At 59.8% G+C, this 18371-nt stretch overlaps 2 protein-coding genes and 1 long non-coding RNA gene across 4 annotated transcripts; all 3 read right to left on the bottom strand.

Moving 5' to 3' along the window:
• Window positions 1–2558: 2558 nt before the first annotated feature.
• On the bottom strand, window positions 2559–6013 carry LOC118021933 (RNA-binding protein FUS-like). 2 transcript variants are annotated; one of them, XM_035022428.1, is made up of 9 exons: window positions 5869–6013; window positions 4846–4890; window positions 4517–4558; window positions 4370–4402; window positions 3887–3946; window positions 3364–3477; window positions 3067–3111; window positions 2919–2972; window positions 2559–2689 (listed from the first exon to the last, which is right to left on the bottom strand). In XM_035022428.1, exons 1-8 carry the CDS (start codon window positions 6006–6008, stop codon window positions 2963–2965), a joined length of 489 nt encoding a protein of 162 aa, XP_034878319.1. In that variant the 5' UTR covers window positions 6009–6013; the 3' UTR covers window positions 2559–2689; window positions 2919–2962. The 2 variants fall into 2 exon arrangements, with proteins under 2 accessions (XP_034878319.1, XP_034878318.1); XM_035022427.1 differs by lacking the exons at window positions 3887–3946; window positions 4370–4402; window positions 4517–4558; window positions 4846–4890; window positions 5869–6013 and having other exon boundaries at window positions 2559–2972; window positions 3364–3847.
• A 1003-nt stretch (window positions 6014–7016) lies between these two features.
• LOC118021990 (cuticle collagen 7-like) lies at window positions 7017–9136 on the bottom strand. Its single transcript, XM_035022471.1, has 5 exons — window positions 8817–9136; window positions 8710–8742; window positions 8593–8628; window positions 7193–7222; window positions 7017–7099 (listed from the first exon to the last, which is right to left on the bottom strand). Exons 1-5 carry the CDS (start codon window positions 9058–9060, stop codon window positions 7017–7019), a joined length of 426 nt encoding a protein of 141 aa, XP_034878362.1. The 5' UTR covers window positions 9061–9136.
• A 3168-nt stretch (window positions 9137–12304) lies between these two features.
• Window positions 12305–17541, bottom strand: LOC118021932. Its single transcript, XR_004682344.1, has 3 exons — window positions 17336–17541; window positions 13947–13979; window positions 12305–12334 (listed from the first exon to the last, which is right to left on the bottom strand). It is a non-coding gene; the product is annotated as an uncharacterized LOC118021932 (long non-coding RNA).
• Between the last annotated feature and the right edge of the window lie 830 nt (window positions 17542–18371).

Below are 18371 nucleotides of genomic sequence, written 5' to 3'. Positions count from 1 at the left end.
GCGCGGGGCTCAGGCCGGGCGGCAGGCTGGGCAGCGGCGGGTGCGGCAGGCACGGCGCGGGCGGCGGGGTCAGCGACAGCGACGCGCGGGCCCGGCCCAGCCGCGAGTGCGCGCGGGCGCGGGCGAGCCGCGGGGTCGAGCGGGAGCGGGGGAGCCGCGAAGCCAGCTTGGCCGCCGCTGCCGCGCCGGGGCCCGGCGCCCGCCTGCCGCCGCGACCCGGTCCTTCCCACGGGTGGCCACGCGCCGCGCAGTGACCGGCCCAGCCAATCACGGGCCAGTGCGCTGGCCGCCTTCGCGTGGGTCCCCCCAGCTGGCACGAGCTACTCCTGGCGGCCAATCAGAGGCGGCAGCGCTCTCTGTCAGGTTCTTCGTCCTGCCCTACCGCGGTCCCAACCAATCACGGCGTCCCGCGGTATCACAGGCCCCACCCCCACCAGCCCCGCGAGCAGGCGCTGCACACGCGCAGTTGGCGCCCCCACCTGGCCTTCCGGTCCGTTGAGCTGGTGCAGCCTCGCGGCGACCAAGGAGATTTGCCTTTGGTTGACTCTGGAATGAGACACCTGGGCGTGGGTCAAGACCTACGCAGATTCCCATTCAATTATCTTAAAGAAAAGATAATTCAAAACCAGAATTTGATGACATGGAGCATTTACGTTATTGTTAACACAGGATATAAATGACAGATGGGTGACAATCAGAAGAAAAGGAGAGAGTGGTCAATCTCTTTAAAATCAGAATATAGAGTAATATTAGAACATTTCTAGGTGGGTTAGGAAGGCTATCACCCATTGCCCTCACGGAGACAGTCCGCTGGGTGGCCCCTGTGCCCAGAGATTGTGTTCTAATCCTGTTCTCCAGTGTTAACAAAAATTCAACTGAGTAAATTTGCAGATTTAATTGGCTTTAAGCGATTCGAGCAGCATCTGACCCACCAAGTAGAAGGGAGGTGCCAGGAGTTGTGCAGCATGGAAGGTTTTTATAGGAAGGAGGGGGAGGGGGCAAGGGAGTTATTAGCAAAAGAAAAGATTGTTCCTTCCAGGCAAGGTCACCTTCTCTTAGGAGGTGGGGGGGGGGGGGGTCTTAGGTGGATTACCTCATCTTCCTTTGGGGGGCGGATAGTGAGGGCCCATGGGACATTAACTCATTGGTGCTGACCAGAGAATCCCTGACTGACCGGTTGAGACTTTCTGGGGGAGGTGGGAACTGCAATTAAGTTAGGTGGTAAGCCCCCCATTTGGGGACTTGGCCTAAGTCGCTCCATTTTTGGCTTGTGGTTTTCCTTCTAACACCAGTAAAAAGATGTGCTTTATTCTACCTTTATTCACCTTGGGGCAGAGAAAGATGAGACTATTTGGATATATTTCTTAAAGATTTTATTTATTTGAGAGAGAGAGAGAGCTCACACGCATGGAGGGGGAAGGGGCAGGGAGAGAGTGAGAAGCAGACTCCCAGAGCAGAGACTTCATCCCAGGACCTTGAGAGCATGACCTGAGCCAAAGGCCGACGTTTAACTGACTGAGCCATCCAGGCAACCCTGACTACTTGGTTATTTTATTTATTTATTTTTTAAAGATTTTATTTATTTATTTGAGAGAGCACAAGCAGAGGGAGCAGCAGACTCCCTGCTGAGCAAGGAGCCAGATGGGGGGCTCCATCCCAGGACCCCAGGATCATGACCTGAGCAGAAGGCAGGCACTTAACCAACCCAGCCACCTAGGTGTCCCTGCTTGGATATTTTTAAAGAATTAGTAGTTCTGTGAAAAAGGAAGAGTCCAGGGGGTGCCTGGGTGGTTCAGTCGGTTGAGTGGTTGAGTGGGACTGGCCTGTCTCTGAGTAAAAGTTCAGAATAGCAGGTCAATCCCCAACTGTGCAACCTCCATTCTGGGCCCAGGTAAAAACAGTACTTTGCTTCCGCATTTCTGGGCAAGCAAATTTGTAATCATGGGATAAGAAAAAGCAGCAATCCAGTAGCACTAATATGGATACTGGATTAGTAACTGGCTTTTTAAGGCGTTTGAAAGCGTTCAGTAATCTGAGATACTAATTTATTCATTTCCAAGGGTCCCTTAAGTGCTTAGGAAGAAGTTACTGGTTAGATTTGTAGATCAAGGAGATTCTGTGTGTAATTGAAGTGTAGAAGGGAATTGAGTTAATCCGGTTTGTAAGGCATGCTAAATATCCAGGGGGAAGTCAGATCTGTCAAACTCATAATCTAAATGAGCATTATTCAGAGAATGTGAAAATGAGTTTTACATCCAAATTATAAAATTAATCAGTACAATAACATTGGGAAGCAAGTGGAAGGCTTAAGAGAAAAAGATTTTTTCTTTAATAACTAATAAGTTGATTATAAATGTAGACATAAATAATGCACAAGTCCCCTCCCTAACTTGGATGTGACTCCCCCACTAAACTGACGAAGTGCTGTTCCGTTTATGGAATGGATGAATGAGGGGGTGGCCCGGGCTGCCCCCACCCCAGCCAGCAATCCCCCCAGCACAGCACACAGAGGCAAACAGGGAAGCATGTCACCTTTATTAATACTTTCAGCCCTCAGGAGACCCCAGGCTAGAAGCCAAGCTTCAGAGTCTGGCTGTCCTCGCCCAACACACCAGGCTGTGGTACAGAGGCTCTCAGGATGGGCAGTGGAAGAGCCTTGGTGCTTAGCATTTCCCGAGAGGGCAGGGGCCTGGGAAAAGGCAGGGCCCTGATGAGGTCTGGAACCCTCCTCACCTCCCAGGGGACCTGAGCCTTCTCCCGCCTCTGGTCTCTAAGATCAGTCACTCAGCAGATGAGAGCCTGCTGTCCCTAGAGCCTGCTGTCCCTCCCAAGGGCTGAGACAGCCCCAGTGCAGCCTGGAGGGGCAATGATGGTGACATAGGGCGAGTAGGGGACAGGGCCACCGTGACCCCTCTCACCTCCATAGCCATTTCCCAGTGGACCACTGCTGCCTCTCTTCACCTCAGGGTTGCCTAAGGCACAGATAAGCCAGGGCACCGGGTCACAAGGGCTTCAGAGTCCTGCCCTCCCCAGCTTCACCCCCAGCCCTGGGAGACTACCACTCACCGAAGGGTCCAGGGCCCAGCTCTGGCCTCAGCTGTCCATAGGTCGCTGGGGGGAGGGACAAAAGGTGGGAGTACGGAGTCCCCAGTGGTCCTCACGTGGGGTCTGTGACTTCCCAATCTTGGTCTCGTGTCCGGGCTCATGCTCAGGGTCCCCTGCTCCACCTGTCTCTCTTCAAACCCCATCCATTCCTGCCTAACCCCTGCTGTCCCTGTCCTACACCTTCTCTATAGGCCCAGGACCCAGCTCCCTCCAGCCACACCTGACAACCCCATGATGCTCTTCCACACACCCCCTTACCTGGCTGGCTCCTGACCCCTGGATATTCGCCTCCAGTCCCATATCCAGGCTTCAAGGCAAGCCCCCAGGGCTGCATGGAGGGCCAAGAAGAGCCCCTTAGGGCCCCGGCCCGACCTGTAGAAGGAGAGCTACTGTGGGTACCCCTGCCCACCAGTACGGGACATCCAGGATGCCACAAGCCTCCCAGGCCCTCAGAGGTCCTTGCCGACTTGGCTTGGTCCCCATGTCCCTTGCCAGGTTCACCCCCTAAACACTCATTTCCTACCATTTGCTTCAGGGCCTGGAACTGCTGCTTTGGGCTACACTGGTGCTTCATCCCCATACCCTGTAAGAGATTCAAGTGATTCCTGCCCAGCCCCCGGATGTCCCTCCCCCTGAGCCCCTGCACTCTGTCCTCTGTCCCTGACTCACCATTCCTAAAACTATTGGCCCCGGGGAACTCTGGAGGAGGGAGGAGTAAGTCAGAGACAGGAGTAGCCCCTGAGCCCAGGGCCCCCCACCCCAGCCCAGCACTCCCAGGCACCTGGCTGCGAGTGGGCCACAGGGAAGATCCCAGCTCCCAGACCATTCCCGTAAGCAAAACCTGCAAGACAACAGTGGGAGAAAGGCTGCGTGAATGTGGAGGAAGGTGGGGGGGCTCAGGGTGACCAGCTCATGAAGAGACAGGAGACGGCAGACAGACAGACAGACTGACACCGAGGCAACCGACATTCTCCCCACACCCAGCCAGCTAACCCTGTGCAACCTCTGGTGTCCCACCTTCTGGAAGCCTGTCCTGGCCTCCCTCTGGCGGCTTCCCTTTCCACCCCAGGACTGTACCGCAGTGTGCCACCCAACCCTCACCGGACACACGGCAGCACCTGTCTCTGGCCGTCATTATGGCCTACTGCAAGTGAATGCATGCTGGCTCAATAAGGAAAGAGCCAGCCACGGCAAGAGACACGGACAAGCAGGGCTTGCCATAGGGAAGATAGCAGCTTGCACCCAAGGGGCCCAGGGGGCTCACCGACTTTCTGAGGCTTGAGGCCACCACCAAAGCCTGAGAGAGAGGAAATGGGGGGCAGAGATGGAGGAGTCAGAGAGCCGAAGTCTCTGACTCCCCTCTTCCTGAGCTAGGGGACAGGAGAGGAGGGGAGGGCAGGAGCCTCCTCACCCAGTGCTGTTCCTGGTCCATAGCCATTCAGGGGCTGGTATCCTGTGAAGAGAATGGAGATCAGCGGAGAGCACCCAGACTTTCCCTAACTCCTTGGGGGCCAAGTATGGATGTTAGGAGCTCTGAGGAGGAAGAAGGGATACTCCCTATCGACAGGAAATAGAACCAGGAGAAATGGGCTTAGAAAGCAGCAACAGAGACTGCGGGTAGACTCGGGAAGGGACTTCCTGGACTTAAGGAGCCTGAACAGCTGAGGCAGACCGGGGCTCAAGGATGATGGAGGAGTGACCCTGACCTGGTCTGGGGACAGGGGGCAGACGGAGTCACACCTGCTTTCTGAGGTTTCAGCCCCCGCTGGATGGCTGGAGTCAGTTCTAGGAAGAAAACCATGGGATAGGAGTGAGCTTAGGGCAGGGAGGGTTGGGAATGCTGCAGCCTGCCCTGGGGGCGGGGCTGGGGGGAGCTGCCCTAATGGGGGTCCCACGGGGTCTCAGGGCCAGAGTTTAGGCTTTCCCTCAGCTGGCTCTCGGTGACGAGCCTCAGTCTCAGTTAGAGAATGGCCCTGGGGGCTTCTGAGCAGCCCAGCTAGACCCAGCCCCTCCTGAGACCAGGGATCCCCTGGTGCCCCCCAGGGCCCCCCACTCCACACTGACCTGGGAACTTGCCATTCTGCCCTGGGGGAGAGGGCTGAGATTTGGGGCCCCAGCCGCCCCCTTTATCAGAAGGGACCCCCGAAGTGGGAGGCCTGGGGAGCAGTGGAGGGACCCTCCCATTGCAGGGACCTAGATGGAGGAGGAAGGGGGAGGGCAGTGAACCCAGGCTAGCGTCTGCCCCAGGCCGCTCTCCCAGCCTCAGCCTGGCCAAGCCACCAGCCTGTAGTGACTTCCAGGACAGACACAGCTTCCAAGGGGGGCCACTGGCCAGGCTAGAGAAAGCCCCACTCCCGTGGCGCTTGGGGGACAAGGTGACCCAGCCACCTAACATGGCTCCTGCTGCCGGCCCACTTAGACCTTCTGCCTTCCAGCAACATCTCTCCTGCCTCTCTCCTGGGGCGCCTCCCTTCACACCCAGCCCTGCCCAGAAGCCTCACCTGGCTGGGCCCCCACCCCATTTCCATTGCCATATCCTGGAGAGAAAAAGCAGGGATATGAGGGGTAGTAATTTGGCGGGGAGGGTTCTGGAAGGAGGCAGGAGGAGGTGCAGGATAGAGATGGGGGGGGGTCTCTCACTTGCCTGGCTTTTGAGGCTTCACACCCCCTCCCAGAGCTGGAGAGACAGGCCCTCTCACACTTCAGACCTCAAGCTCCTAAGAAAGAGCCCTGTCTCCCCTCCTGAAGCCCCTCGGCACTCACCTGCTGGGAGCTGCAGCCCCGGCCCTGGTGTGTATCCTGGGGAGAAAAGCAGGCATGAGGGCTGGGGCTGGGGTGGTGGCAACTTCAGAGCAAGGCAGGAGAGGGGCAAGGACGGGCTCACCTAGCTTTGGAGGGCTCATGCCCCTTCCCAGGGCCGGGGAGAGACAGAAACAGGCTGAGTGACAGCGGACCCCACCCTGCCCCTTCTCTTCCCCAGGACCCAACTCTTTGCCCCATGGGGCCCTGCACCCCCTCCTCCCCTGCCCCCCACCTCCCAGCACTCCAGGGCCTGCCCCTGCCTCCCTCATCTGGCTGGGCCCCCTGGCCTGGGAAGGCTCCGGCTCCCAGCCCATTCCTATAAACTGGGAGACAGGGTGTGGGTTGTGAAGGGGAAAGCAGTGAGGGGAGTAGACAGTTTCTGAGGGTAGAGAGCAGTAGGGGCCCAATTCTAACACTGATCCCAATTCTGGATTTTTCCCACAGCACCAAGCAATTCTCCCAACACCAGCTGCATGTCTGACAACGTAACTCAATCCTGACACCAGCCACCTGCAGACAACCTCAGGTCCACAGGTTAAGGGCTCAGTCCCCGCCCCCCCATTTCAGGCACCACCCCCAGCCCGGGTGGCCACCTGTATATCTGACCCACTAGCTATAAACCCAACTCCTTGGGTGTGACTGATTTGCTAGGGCAGCTCACAGAACTCAGGAAAACCGTTTCCTTCCTAGAATCCAGGCTTATTACAAAGGCTAGAACTCAGGACCAGCGGACAGAAGAGATGCAGAGGCCAGGCGTGTGGGAAGGCCTGAGGGGCCTCTGCCCTCCCCACACCTCCATGGGGTCACCCACCCAGAAGCTCTCCCGACCTGGCCCTTTCAGGTTTTTAGGGAGGCTTTGTTACACTAGCCCGGCTTGTGACCCTTTCCATCTCCAGCCGGGCCCCTCCCCAGAGGTCAAAGGGTGGGACCGAAAGTTCCAACCCTCTAATCACAAGGTGGGTTCCCCTAGCAACCAGCCCCCAACCTTAGGTGACTCAGGGGCTCTCCAAAAGTCCCCTCATTAACATAATAAAAGACACCTCTACAGCTCTCCTCACTTAGGAAATTCCAAGGCTTTGAGGGGCTCTGTGCCCGGGCCTGCAGATCAGTTATTTCTTCTTAGAAGTCACAGTATCACTGGGAGGGAGGAAGGCTTTACCTGGCTTCTGCAGCTTCCCGCCCTCACCAATGCCTGAAGAAGAGATGGGAGCAGGTGAGCGACCTACTCCCCATCTCTGGGCCTCTCCAGAACCCTGGCAACTGGCCCCAGTGCCCGCTTCCCTACCTGGTCCGTAGCCCACGGGAACCGCAGGGCCTGTGGGGATGGAGAGGCTCAGGTACGAAGGGCCAGAAACCCAGGACCTCCTGGGCCTCCTGCCGCCTCCATTCAATCGCCAGCCCCGCCCTCTCCTAGTCTGGCAGGACCCCCGGAACAGGGCCTGGGTGAGGACCAGCGCTCCCCGCCAGGCCCTCCACTCCTCTCCCATCAGTACCTGCTCTGTAGCCTTTGTGAGCTGGAGGACCTGTGCTGGGAGGTGGATGAGCAGGGGGTTGGGGCTGGCTAAGGTAGGGGAACCACCTGTGGTCCCCCTTCAGAGCCCAGCCAGAACCAGGGGTCCTGGAGGCCCCACCAACTGCTCTTAAGCATTTGCTAGCCCTGCTCCTGCAAGGCCTGGAGGGAGGCAGGACAGGACGCCAGACTTGTACCCCCCACCCCAGTCTCACCTGGCTGGGCTCCCAGCTCGTTGCCATTCCCGAATCCTGGGGCAGGGGGGCGGGGACAGGTAGACGGGGTGTGAATGGAGAGAGATAGGCAGGGGTGAGGCTCACCTGGCTTCTGGGTTTTACCGCCCCCCACCTAGGCTCGGGGAGGTGGAGGCTGATGTCGACCCCGCCAGACCTCTCCTCAGGGTCTCCTGTGCCCCCAGTTCCTGCTTTTCTCCCAACTCCTCGGGACCCAGACCTGGCTGCCCTCACATAGCTGGGCTCCTGGTCCATTTTCGTTACCATATCGGGGGAGGAGAAACAGGGGTGGACGTGAGGGGCAGTGTTTGCAGGGGTTCAGGAGGAGGCAGGACAGAGCCGGCAGTGTCAGGAAGACGTGGGTGCCAGGTCGCCTCCTCCCTCCCCGGGCCTACTGGGCCACAGGCTAAGCTCTCCATCTCCCCACCACGTGGAAGCCAGCCCTCTCCCGTCCTCGCCCGGGCCCCAGCCCCTGGGAAGGCCATGCCTCCCAGCGGTTCCCTGTCCTAGAGAGTGATAGGGAGGCCGAGGAGGGGGTGCTCTGGCTTCAGGGGGTTCACGGATACAGACAAGACTGGGGCAGGACTCACCTGGCTTCTGGCCCTTCATGCCCCCACCAAAGCCTGGAGGAGATACAGGAGCAGGTGAGGGGCCCAGGAGCCCCATCTCAGGGCCTCCCCAGGGTCCTCCCACTCTGCTCCTACCTGCTCCATATCCGTTCTGGGTCACTAGGACTGTGGGAAGAGGAAGGGTGAGTTGGGGGACTTGGGGTCCAGCTGAGGTAGAGGTGAAGGTGCCCCCTTCAGAGCCAAGCCCGAAAGCTGGAATCTTGGAGGCTTCCTCTAGTGCTCCCTCAATTATTTACTGACCCTGCCCCTACACGGCCTGGAGGGGGGTGGGAGAGGGTGCCCAGATGCAGACCCCCAGCCCCCCTAGTCTCACCTGGCTGGGCTCCCAACCCGTTGCCATTCCCGAATCCTGGGGGACAGATGGGGGCTGTGTGAATGGGGGAGGGGAGCTTACGGTTTGGGGGTGGAGATAGACAGGGGTGAGGCTCACCTGGCTTCTGAGGCTTCATACCCCCTCCAAAGCCTGGTGAAGACAGGGAGCAGATGAGGGCCCAGTCCCCATCTGTGGGTGTCCCCAGAGCCCTAGAAGGTGCCTACCTGGTCCGTAGCCATTTTGAGTTGCAGGACCTGATGGAAGGCAAGAGGGGCTCTGGGTGGGGCCAGTCACTCTCTGAGGCTCACCATGGAATCTGGAATCTACTGCCACCCCCACCCAGTTGAGCCCCTGACCTCCCCCTGGGGCCCGACTCCCTGGGGAGCCTGAATGCTGCCTGGGTCCCCTCTGGTCGGGCGTCATGCCACCACGTGCACCAGCCAGCCATGGAGGCCAACTCTGTGACATGGCTTCGCCCCACCAAGCACAGGGTCCATACTAGCCCCTACCACCTCAGCCTCTGAGCTGTTTCCAGAGCCTGTACCCCCTCTGCAGCTCTCACGGAGGCCCCAGCTCAAGCACCCCCAGATTTTTCAGTGGGCCCCAGTGGTCCTCCCCCTGGCCTCTGCCTCCTCTTCCCCAAATGCTCCTGGCTCCCCACCAGTGCACCCCCTGGCCACTTGTACTCACGCTCCTTTCCTGTCCACCCACCCCAGCGCACCCCAGGCTCAGGAGGGGCCTGTCTCCCACCTGGCCAGCCCCTGGTGGTCTGTTGAACTAATGTTGCTCACACCAGGTGGGAGAGGTGGCCGTGGCAAGCGGGTCTCATGTGGTTTCTGTGGCTTCAGTCCTCCCAGGCATAGGGAAGACCAGGAGGCTGACTGTGTGTCGTCCCCGCCCCCCCCCACCCCCCCATTGGAACTAGGCCTGGGCTGAGCTCCTAGAGCTCCAGAGCCTCACCCGGCTGGGCTCCTACTCCCGGGAAGGCGCCACCTCCCAGCCCATTCCCATTCCTGAATCCCGGGGAGACAGAGCAAGAGGGAATAAGGGGGATCTGGGGCTTGGAAGCATAGACAAAGAGATAGCTGGCAGGGAGACAAAGAGTGGGGCTCACCTGGCTTCTGTGGTTTTCCACCCCCTCCAAAGCCTGGGGGAGAGGCTAGCAGATGAGGGACCCGGAAGCCCAGCCCTGGCTCCCAGCTTCAACCCCATCCCCTTGCTACCCCTGGTCCAAAGCTATTCTGAGCTGCAAGATCTATTGGGGGGGGTGACATGGAAAAGCGGGGTGGTGCTGAAATAGGCCCCCAGACTCCCCCGTCCCTGCTGCCTGGGCCCCTCCCCTCCCCTCACACATCCCTCCTTTCAGCCTGGCTACCAGAGTGGGGTAGGGGGCCGTGGGACCTGTGACAGGAGAGGGGCTGGGGAGGAAGGCAGCAAGGGACCCAGCCCCCAGACCTCTCCCCACAGCTGCCCTCCGTCCCTCTGGCCCAGTTTAAGCCCGACGCTTCCTGCCACCAGCCGCCTCAAGTCCTCCCACCTAGCCCTGGAGCCCAGGGTGCTTCCCTCTGGCTTAAAACCCCAAGGGTACACGCCATTGCAAGCTTAAAGCCCCTCAGGACTGGGCATGCTGGCTGGCCCAGGACAGGCACCTGAGCGCTGGTGGAATTAAGGGGCTCCTAAGAGCCCCTCTGCTAGGAATCAAGGCCTGGGCCGAGACCCTGACCTCTCCAGTCATGTGCCCCCGCCCCAGCTGCCCCAGCATGGCTGGGCCCCCAGCTATTGCCAGTGCTTCGGCCTAGAGAGGAAAAGCAGTGTGAGGCGTGGGCTTGGGGAGGAGGGTCAGGGGCTGGGGGACTGAAGGCAGGGCCTGGGGAAACACCCAGAGCCACGGAGCCACATGTGGACATCATCCCATCCTATTCTCCCCTCAGAAATCAGTTTTCTGCCCTCCAGTCCCTGACCTCCCTAGCTCCTCCCCAGAACCCCAGCTTGGCCCAGGTGCCCTCACCTGGCTGGGCTCCAACTCCCATCCCATTCCCATTGCCAAATCCTGGGAAGACAGCAAGAGGGAGTCAGGGGAGGCCGGAAGACCAGGTGGAAGAAGACAGAGACATAGGGACAGCGTGCAACTGACCTGGCTTTTGAGGTTTCACGCCCTCTCCAACTCCTGAGAAAGGGTCAGGGACCAGGTGAGGGAGCCTGGAGCTCCCCCACACCCATGCCTATGCCCCCCCAGTCCCCACCCCGTACCTGGTCCCTGGCCACCATCCTGAGCCACAGGACCTGTGGAGAGAGGGAGGGCAGGGCTGGAGCTGGGCCAGTGTGGCTTCTCTGGGGGGGGCTCCCCCCTCCTGTGCTGACCTCACTCAGGACCTCTGTGTCCCTCAACTGTTCTTTGCAGGAAGCATGCCCTGAGAAGGGCTTGGAAGTTGGGAAGACCCTCCCCAAGACCACAGCTCAGGCCGTAGGAACGACAGCAGCAGCCCAATGAAGGGAGCAGTCCCTCAGCGGGGTGACACATGCCCAAGGTGGGGACATGGAGAGAGGGCCGCTCTCCCCTCACCTGGCTTCTGAGGATTCATTCCCCCTCCCAAGCCTGGGTTGAGACCGAGAGGCTCCCCCCACCCCCAACTTTCTCTCCTACTTGTTCCCTGTTCCAACTCTATCCCTCCTCCCCCTTTCCCCTCCCCGGGCTCAGGCTCCAGGTGTCCTCACCTGGCTGGGCTCCCAGCCCTGGGAAGGCACCAGCTCCCAGTCCGTTTCCATATACTGGGGAGACAGAGCCAGAAGAATAAGAAAGAGGGGGCTGGACTTCAAAGGGAGCCAGACAGAATGCAAGGTGGTTAGAGGAGTGGGCATGGAGGGAGCATCTCACCTGGCTTCTGGGGTTTCACACCACCTCTAAAACCTGGGGAGAGAGATATGGTAGATGAGGGGATCCCAGGGACCCAGCCTCTTCCTGGGGCTCCATAGCCATGCTGAGCTGAGAGGTGAGGCAAAAGGCTTTTGGGGTCCCAGCTGAGATGGGGGTGAAACAGGGGTGCCCTTCTTCTCCCCTCCCCCAAACTTTTATGGTCCTTCTCTTCCACCTGCAATGATTCACCAGTTCTGCCCTGGGGGAGCCTGGAAGAAGACTCTCCCAATGCTGACCCAGCCTTATCAGCCCCATGCTCTTCTCCCACCTTACCTGGCTGGGCGACAGCACCTGGGAAGGCCCGTACTGCCAGCCCATTTCCGTTTCTAAACCCTGGAGAATGGGGCAGGAGGGGCTCAGGGAGGAATAAGGGAATAATGGGGAGGGGGGAGGTAAGGCAGAGATGGAGAGAGACAGGGTGGGGGACTCACCTGGCTTCTGGGGTTTCACACCCCCTCCAATGCCTGAGAGGGAGATGAGGATCAAGTGAGGGTCTCAGATCCCATTTCAGGAATACCTAGAATCCTGACCCCAGCTCCCAATCACCCTGGGCCCACCTCTACCTGTTCTGTAGCCATTCTGAGCTGGAGGACCCATAGGGAGAGGGAGGGATGAACAGGGGAGGTTTGGAGTCCTAGCTGGGGTGGGGGTACAGGACCCTTAGACCCCACCAGAAACAGCAAACTGGAAGGCTCCCTCTCTGCCCCCTCAATATTAAAAAATCCTGATCCTCCCCTCTAAGGCCTGGGAGGGAGACAGACAGAACCAACCCCCAGCACCCACCAATCTCACCTGGCTGGGCTCCCAGCCCATTCCTGTTCCCAAATCCTGGGGGGACAGATGGAGATAAGGGGTATGAGAGAAAAGTGGGGAGACAGAGCTGGGTCTGGGCAGTGCCCACCTGGCTTCCAAGGTTTAACAGTCCCTCTGAAGCCAGGGGAGATCCAGGGAATTGGTGAGGGTCCCAGGAGCCTCCCCCACCCCCTTGGCCACCAGCCATTCTGAGCAGCAGGCCTATGGGAATTCAGCTGTGGTAGGCCCATCCCAAAGAGGGTGGGGAGCCAAGCTGGAGAACGGGAAGGGGGCCTTGGAGCCCAATCCCAGCAGGCCCAGAGGACGTGCAGTGAGCCAGACCTGCCCTGCCTGCATGGGGCTCAGAGGGGGCGGCACAGAGAACAAGCAGGGACAGGAAAGAGTTGGGGGTGCCCAGAGCGGGGCACACGGGTGAGATGACATCAGAACAGTCTTGATGGATTCCTAGGTGAGAGGGGAGTGTGTGCGGGAGGAAAAGGAGGCCAGCCGGAAGGGGTCACAGTTCACTTCTCTGGGGGGTGGGGTGGGGTCAGCACTGCTTCTCCCAACCCCCAAATCCCATTTGCCCATCTCTCGCCTGCTCCCAGGCCACTGGGGGAGCTGTAGCCTGGCGGGGCTGGGGGGGAGGGGGAGACAAGAAGTTGAGCCTGAAGGGCCAGGAGGGGCCAAGAGCTGGGGTGCCTCACCCTTGTTCAGAGGACACGGCTGCTCCCACCCTGCCCACCCTCTCAGCCAGCTGTACCTGACCTATAGCCACTGGGGCTCCCTAAGCCTGTGGGTGGCAGAGAAGGGGGTTAACTTAGAGGGGGCAAAGGGCCCAACCTGAATGCTACCCCTCCCGCTCTGCAAGCATGAGTGCAACCCCCTCTCTGGGCCTCAGTTTCTCCTCCGGTCACAGGAGGGGAGAGGATAGCGCCAGGTGAGCAGCCTGGAGGCAGGGGCATGGAGGGAGGTGTTTGGGCCATATCCCTGGGGGCAGATTGCTCTGCACCTTCCTCGGGCACGCGAACACCTCTCCCCTCCATTCTTACTTTGGAGAGTCGATGGACCCCTCCTTTCCTGGAAATTTCATCCTCCTGGTGCCCCACCCCCTAACCCTAATCTTTCTCTCCTGCAGCTTAGGGGCATCAGGTCTCAGGAGGGAGCCCCTTCTCCCACCCTGAGGACCCCCCAGATCCCTGGAGTGAAGACCCTTCTGTGACACTGCCCCCACCTGCCCCAGCCCCTGGGCCCCTTGCCTTGTCTTCTCCCCTCCTGCCCTACGTCCTTCTGGGCCTTCACCCCTTCTCACTGCCAGGATGTCCTTACCCTTCCCTGTCACAGCTTGACCCCCTTGAAGACCCAGTTCCAAGGCCCCCCTCTGGAATGGTCTCATGCCTGGAGTTGATGTTCTGCCCTAACTCACCCTGGTTCCAAAGCTGTGGGGTGTCTTTGTTCCCCACACTTGAGCTATGGACAAGACTGTCTGCCATGAAGACAGTGAGGGACCCGTACTCTCCTGCGCCCCACATCTGGATCCCAGAACTAGTTAGGGAACATCTGGGGCTCTCCCCCAGAGATCTCCCAGACCCCTCGGGGAGAGACCAGGCCCTCTTCCTTGACCCCAGTGCCAGCAGGGACCACTTACCTTTCCCTAGGCCCAGAGACAATGGAGGTAGCCCTGAGGAGCAAGGAGGTGCGGACTCAGGGTGGGGACCCCAGAGATGGAGAGGGAGAAGGACCCAGGCATCTATCCCTGAACCCCCCAAAACCCTGCCCAGGCCAGACCTCACACACCCGGAGCCCCAGCATTGGCCCAGTGCTGTACCTAGACCTCCCAGCCCCAACCTCAGCTGCCCGCCTCCCGCCCTCACCACCTTGCAGGCTTTCAGAAGTCAAGCAGAGCAGGAAAAGGGCTGTGGGGAAGGCCCAGGTGCCCATGATGCCGAGTGGAGCGGGAGGGCACACACTCTCTGGGCCTTTAAGCACCCCTGCTGGGTGGGGGCTCTCACCCAGGCCCCCCAGCTGTGAGTGGCAGAGGTGCTGTTGGCAGACCCCAGGGGGCCAGCCCCCCACCTCCCTCTGTGGCCAGACTCCAAAGCCTGGCTTTCTACCCGCCCCACCCCTCATCCATCATGAGTGCTGACAGGCCCCCACCTGGCCCCCGAGGCTCCTCCACCCCTGTCAGGATTGGGGCCCTGGCGCCAGGCCTCGGGGGCTGAGATTCCCTCCCAGCAGCTGGCAAGGGGCAGGCAGGCACTCCAGGCCCAGCCCAAACACAGCTGGAGAGAGGAGGGAAAGCCAGGCCCAGCAATGGGGGGGAGGGTGGCTGGCAGGGGAGACTCAGAAGGAGTTACTGTGTTACACAGAGAGCTGGGGGCAGAGACCACAGTGATCCAGGCAGCAGTGCCGGAGACTGGGTCTGACAACTAGGCTGTCCAGCAAGAGCCAGCCTATTAGCTTATCTACTCCGCAGACTCCGGGACCGCACTAGGAGGTGGCCCTTGGGCTCCAGCTGAGGCTGCGTGTCCAAGAGCGGGCCCACAGCTTTGCTTCTCTAAGAGGTGGTGACACACAGGGAGCCTGTCCAGGGGCCATCGCCGTTGCCTGAAGGCTTGGTGGGGGTCCACCTGCTGCAGGAGGTTCTCTCAGTGCCACGTCTATCTCCTACTCAGCCCCAGCAGCAGGGACTCTAAGGCTGGGGGAGACTGGAGGGAGGGGGCACTGCCTAAGTGCCACAGGGACAGTAAGCACTCTGTTTCTGGGGGTGCCCAATGAGCCTGGAGCCCAGGCCAGGCAGGGGGACCTGGTGGGGAGCCAAGTACGGGAAGACAGAAGAGGCAGGCCTGGAAGTGCCAGGAGTGAACCCCCCCCCAAGCTGGCTGGGTACAGCAGTGACTCAGGCCCCCCAGACCCTCGTCCAGAAGGCTCCACACCCTGTCTGTCTGAGGGTCTGGCCCCTGCCCCCTCAGCCCCTCCTGGCACCTCAGGCTGCCTGACAGGGTGGGGGCCTAGACAGGGGCTACAGCAGGGAGTTGGCCTGCTGCAAGGCTCCCAAGACCACAGCGCGTGCAGCCACAACGGACGGCAGGGCTTTGAGCAGGTGTCCCCCAGCACGGAGATGTGCCTGTCCCTCCCCTCCCTCTTCACCTCCTCCCCCACCCACATCCCCGGCTGCACCCCAGCACCACACTCCCATGGCCAGGCCCGTGGTGCCCACCCTCCCTGCCACACACATAAGGCCCCTCTGTTCCCACTGGGTCCACTCAGCCCGGGGCCCCGGTGCGCACCCCCACATGCCCACCGCTTCCCCTGCCTGGCATAGAGCCGTGACCCAGAGTCCTGAGGGCTGGACCTTTTACTGGCTGCTGGGAGGGGCTCCGGGGTGGCCCCTGGCCCCAGCCATCCCACAAGAGCCCAAAATAGCTGGGATGATCTCTGCAGACTCCCTGGGGAGGGCTGCCTGCCAGGCCACCTTCTCCACCTCCTAACGGCAAGAGCAGGCTCCTGGTCTCATCCAGGGCGTCTGAGTGGTCTTGTGGTTACCAGGCCAGCCACTGGATTCAGATAATGATTGGGTTCAAACACCCGCTCTATCTGGCCAGGACGCTGGAGCAGGAATCCAGCCTCCCTGAGCCTGTTTTCTTTCCTCTAAAATGATGACGCTCACAGTTCTAGCATGTCAGGGCTATTGCGGGGGGAGCCGCTTCTTACTCCGTTTTAGAGATGGGGCAACAAGCAGAGAAGGGACTGGGCTCAGACTGTACAACTCCCACGCGGGGGGGCCTGGGATTCGAAGACAGGCAGTCTGCAGGCCCAGTTACCCCAGACACTGCATTGCTCTCTGCCTGCCCTACATCAGTCTGGACCCGAGATGTCTGCTTCAGACTCAGTATAGCTAACGGCCCCCTCTACAGGCCCAGACACAAGGCTTCCCCCTGGGGTGCCGGGGAAGCTTGGCCCTCGAGGAGGTGGGCACAGACCAGGAGGGGCCACGCAGGAGGCACAGGCTGAGCGCCTGCCAGGCTGCCTGGGTGCTGGCAGGGCCCATGGAGAATGCCAGCCAGCCTGGGGACTTGGGCCAGCTTGATGCTGCTCAGGGCCAAGCCCAGTGGGGCACCCCTGGCCCATGCAACGGCGCCACCCCCACCCCAGCACGTCCAGTCCCTTCAGGTCATCCCCAGCCCTGCCCAGGTCAGCCTGGCCTAAGGGCACGTGGACCACACGGGGGCCAGGAGAGCCCCTGATGGAGTCCTGGCCTGGGGTACCCTTCTCTCCGAGGTGTGAGGGGACATGGTGGCCCAGCTTCCAAGGAGAGGAGCAACTTTGAGGGGACAGAGCTAAGAGCCCAGGGCAAGGCGACAGCTGGGTGTTGGAAGTGCAAGGCAGAGGCCCAGGACGTGTGTCGCCTAAAATGGCAGAGCCTGTCAGTAGACTCCCAGCCAGCTACTCAGAGCAGCACCTGCCAGGGTGGGAATCTGGGGAGGACAGCTGGAGGGGAGGCAGGCGCCTTGTGAACTGCAACTGTGCTGAATCCCCTCGGGTCACCCTCTTGGCCCTCTATCCGGCAGCTCTTTAGCCCAGACCCCTGCATTGGCTGCCCCTGGGACACCTTTGCCGGCCCCTCCCGGCACCCCCACGATGCAACGCTGGCCTCTGTAATTCCCTCTCACCACCCACCTGCCGGTTTATTAGAACCCATGCCACCGTGAAATAAGGCAGACACACAGAAGGGTGCATAAGACAAACGCACACTCCAACAGACACCCAGAGAACACCTACGGCAGCTGACAGCAACATCAGCTCCCCAGACGCACCCATCGCAATCTCCTCTTCCGTTACGGTTGCCATGTCTGCACTCGGGGACGTCATTTCCCTGCTTTTCTTAAGTCACGTTAGTCCTGTTTCGTGGCCCCATCCCTCAGCGGCTTCCCAGGTGAGCGGTGACTAACTTCCCTCGGAGAGTCTGGGTGTGGCCACGGTGCTGTTGTGGCGACAGGACACACGGGGGCGCGCGCGGCTCGAGCCGGCTCTCACCTGAGTACGCGCGGGACGCCGGGAATCCAGCGCCTGGGCCGGGGGTGGGGGGGCTTCCTCGCGGACGCAGCCCCAGCCAAGTTCTTTGGTCTCGCAACTTGCGGGCCCGTGCCTCTGCCCTTGTGGTCCCGGGGCGGGTGTCGGGGTCCTAGTTCCTCTCCTCCAGGAACTTCCTTTTGGCCCAGGCAGCTGCTTTGAAAACTGGAAAACACTACACAAATGACAGAATGTTACTGTTACTATTAAACAGTAAGCTCCTACTGTGTGCTTGCTCAGCCTTGAGCTATTCATTTTCTTTCGCATTCATTTTCTTATTTAGTCCTCCTACCCTACAAGGAGGTAGGAACTATCATCTCTATTTTACAAACATACAAACAGGTCCAGAAACATAAAGCAACTTGCTCAGGACAGCTCATGTGTGTGGCAAAGCAGGGTAGAGCCCTAATTTTCCTTACTCCACGGCCCATGCTCTCACCTACTATCTGTACTTAACTTCATTATTACAGTCCTTCCACAGAGTGAAATATCCATTGGAAGTATGTTTCTGAATTAAAAAAAATATATTTTAGATCACTGCAAATTAGGCTTTCAAGACTGGGCAGCTGGAAGAAGCCCCAGGTCCCAGACTCCTGGAGATGGGGCTGGCAGAGGGGATGGCAGCTGGAGAGGGGCCCACCTGCTTCCCCAGACCTCCTAGGGACAAGCTTGGGGTCTTTCACAAGGATCCAGCCTGAGTCACAGGGGCTGTGGCTGCCAGAGATGGAAATGCAAAGGAAGGGTGCGCCGAGGCGGGGCGGGATGCAGCCCCCAGAGAAGCTCTAGCTCTATGGGCCTAACCTGGTATGCCAGGTGCTCCCGTGCGGGTCCATGCACTGGAATGTTCGCCCAAGGCGCAGGCACCACAACGGGCTGGGAACCCTAACCTGTCAGAAACGTAGGGGGATGGGGTTCAACAAATAAGCCAGTAAATAGAGGACAGAATTTCAGATAGAGATAAGTGTAATACGAAAATAAGGTGGGAAACGAGATGCGATAA

This window comes from Mirounga leonina, unplaced genomic scaffold (assembly GCF_011800145.1).
Source record: "Mirounga leonina isolate KUSES-001 unplaced genomic scaffold, KU_Mleo_1.0 Mir_175, whole genome shotgun sequence".
Lineage (NCBI taxonomy): Eukaryota > Metazoa > Chordata > Mammalia > Carnivora > Phocidae > Mirounga > Mirounga leonina.
This window is presented reverse-complemented; position numbering and strand designations above follow the sequence as displayed.

Excerpts from the sequence above, each read along its gene's own strand:
- LOC118021933 (XM_035022427.1), bottom strand. The coding sequence starts at position 3,685 with ATGGGGATGAAGCACCAGTGTAGCCCAAAGCAGCAGTTCCAGGCCCTG. Across the intron at positions 3,112-3,363 it reads AGGGGTCAGGAGCCAGCCAG|CGACCTATGGACAGCTGAGG; the intron begins GTAAGGGGGTGT and ends CCCTCCCCCCAG. Across the intron at positions 2,973-3,066 it reads GCTGGGCCCTGGACCCTTCG|GCAACCCTGAGGTGAAGAGA; the intron begins GTGAGTGGTAGT and ends TCTGTGCCTTAG.
- LOC118021990 (XM_035022471.1), bottom strand. The coding sequence starts at position 9,060 with ATGTCACAGAGTTGGCCTCCATGGCTGGCTGGTGCACGTGGTGGCATG. Across the intron at positions 8,629-8,709 it reads TATGAAGCCTCAGAAGCCAG|GATTCGGGAATGGCAACGGG; the intron begins GTGAGCCTCACC and ends TCTGTCCCCCAG. Across the intron at positions 7,223-8,592 it reads CGGGTTGGGAGCCCAGCCAG|GCCCTGCGGTTCCCGTGGGC; the intron begins GTGAGACTAGGG and ends CCATCCCCACAG.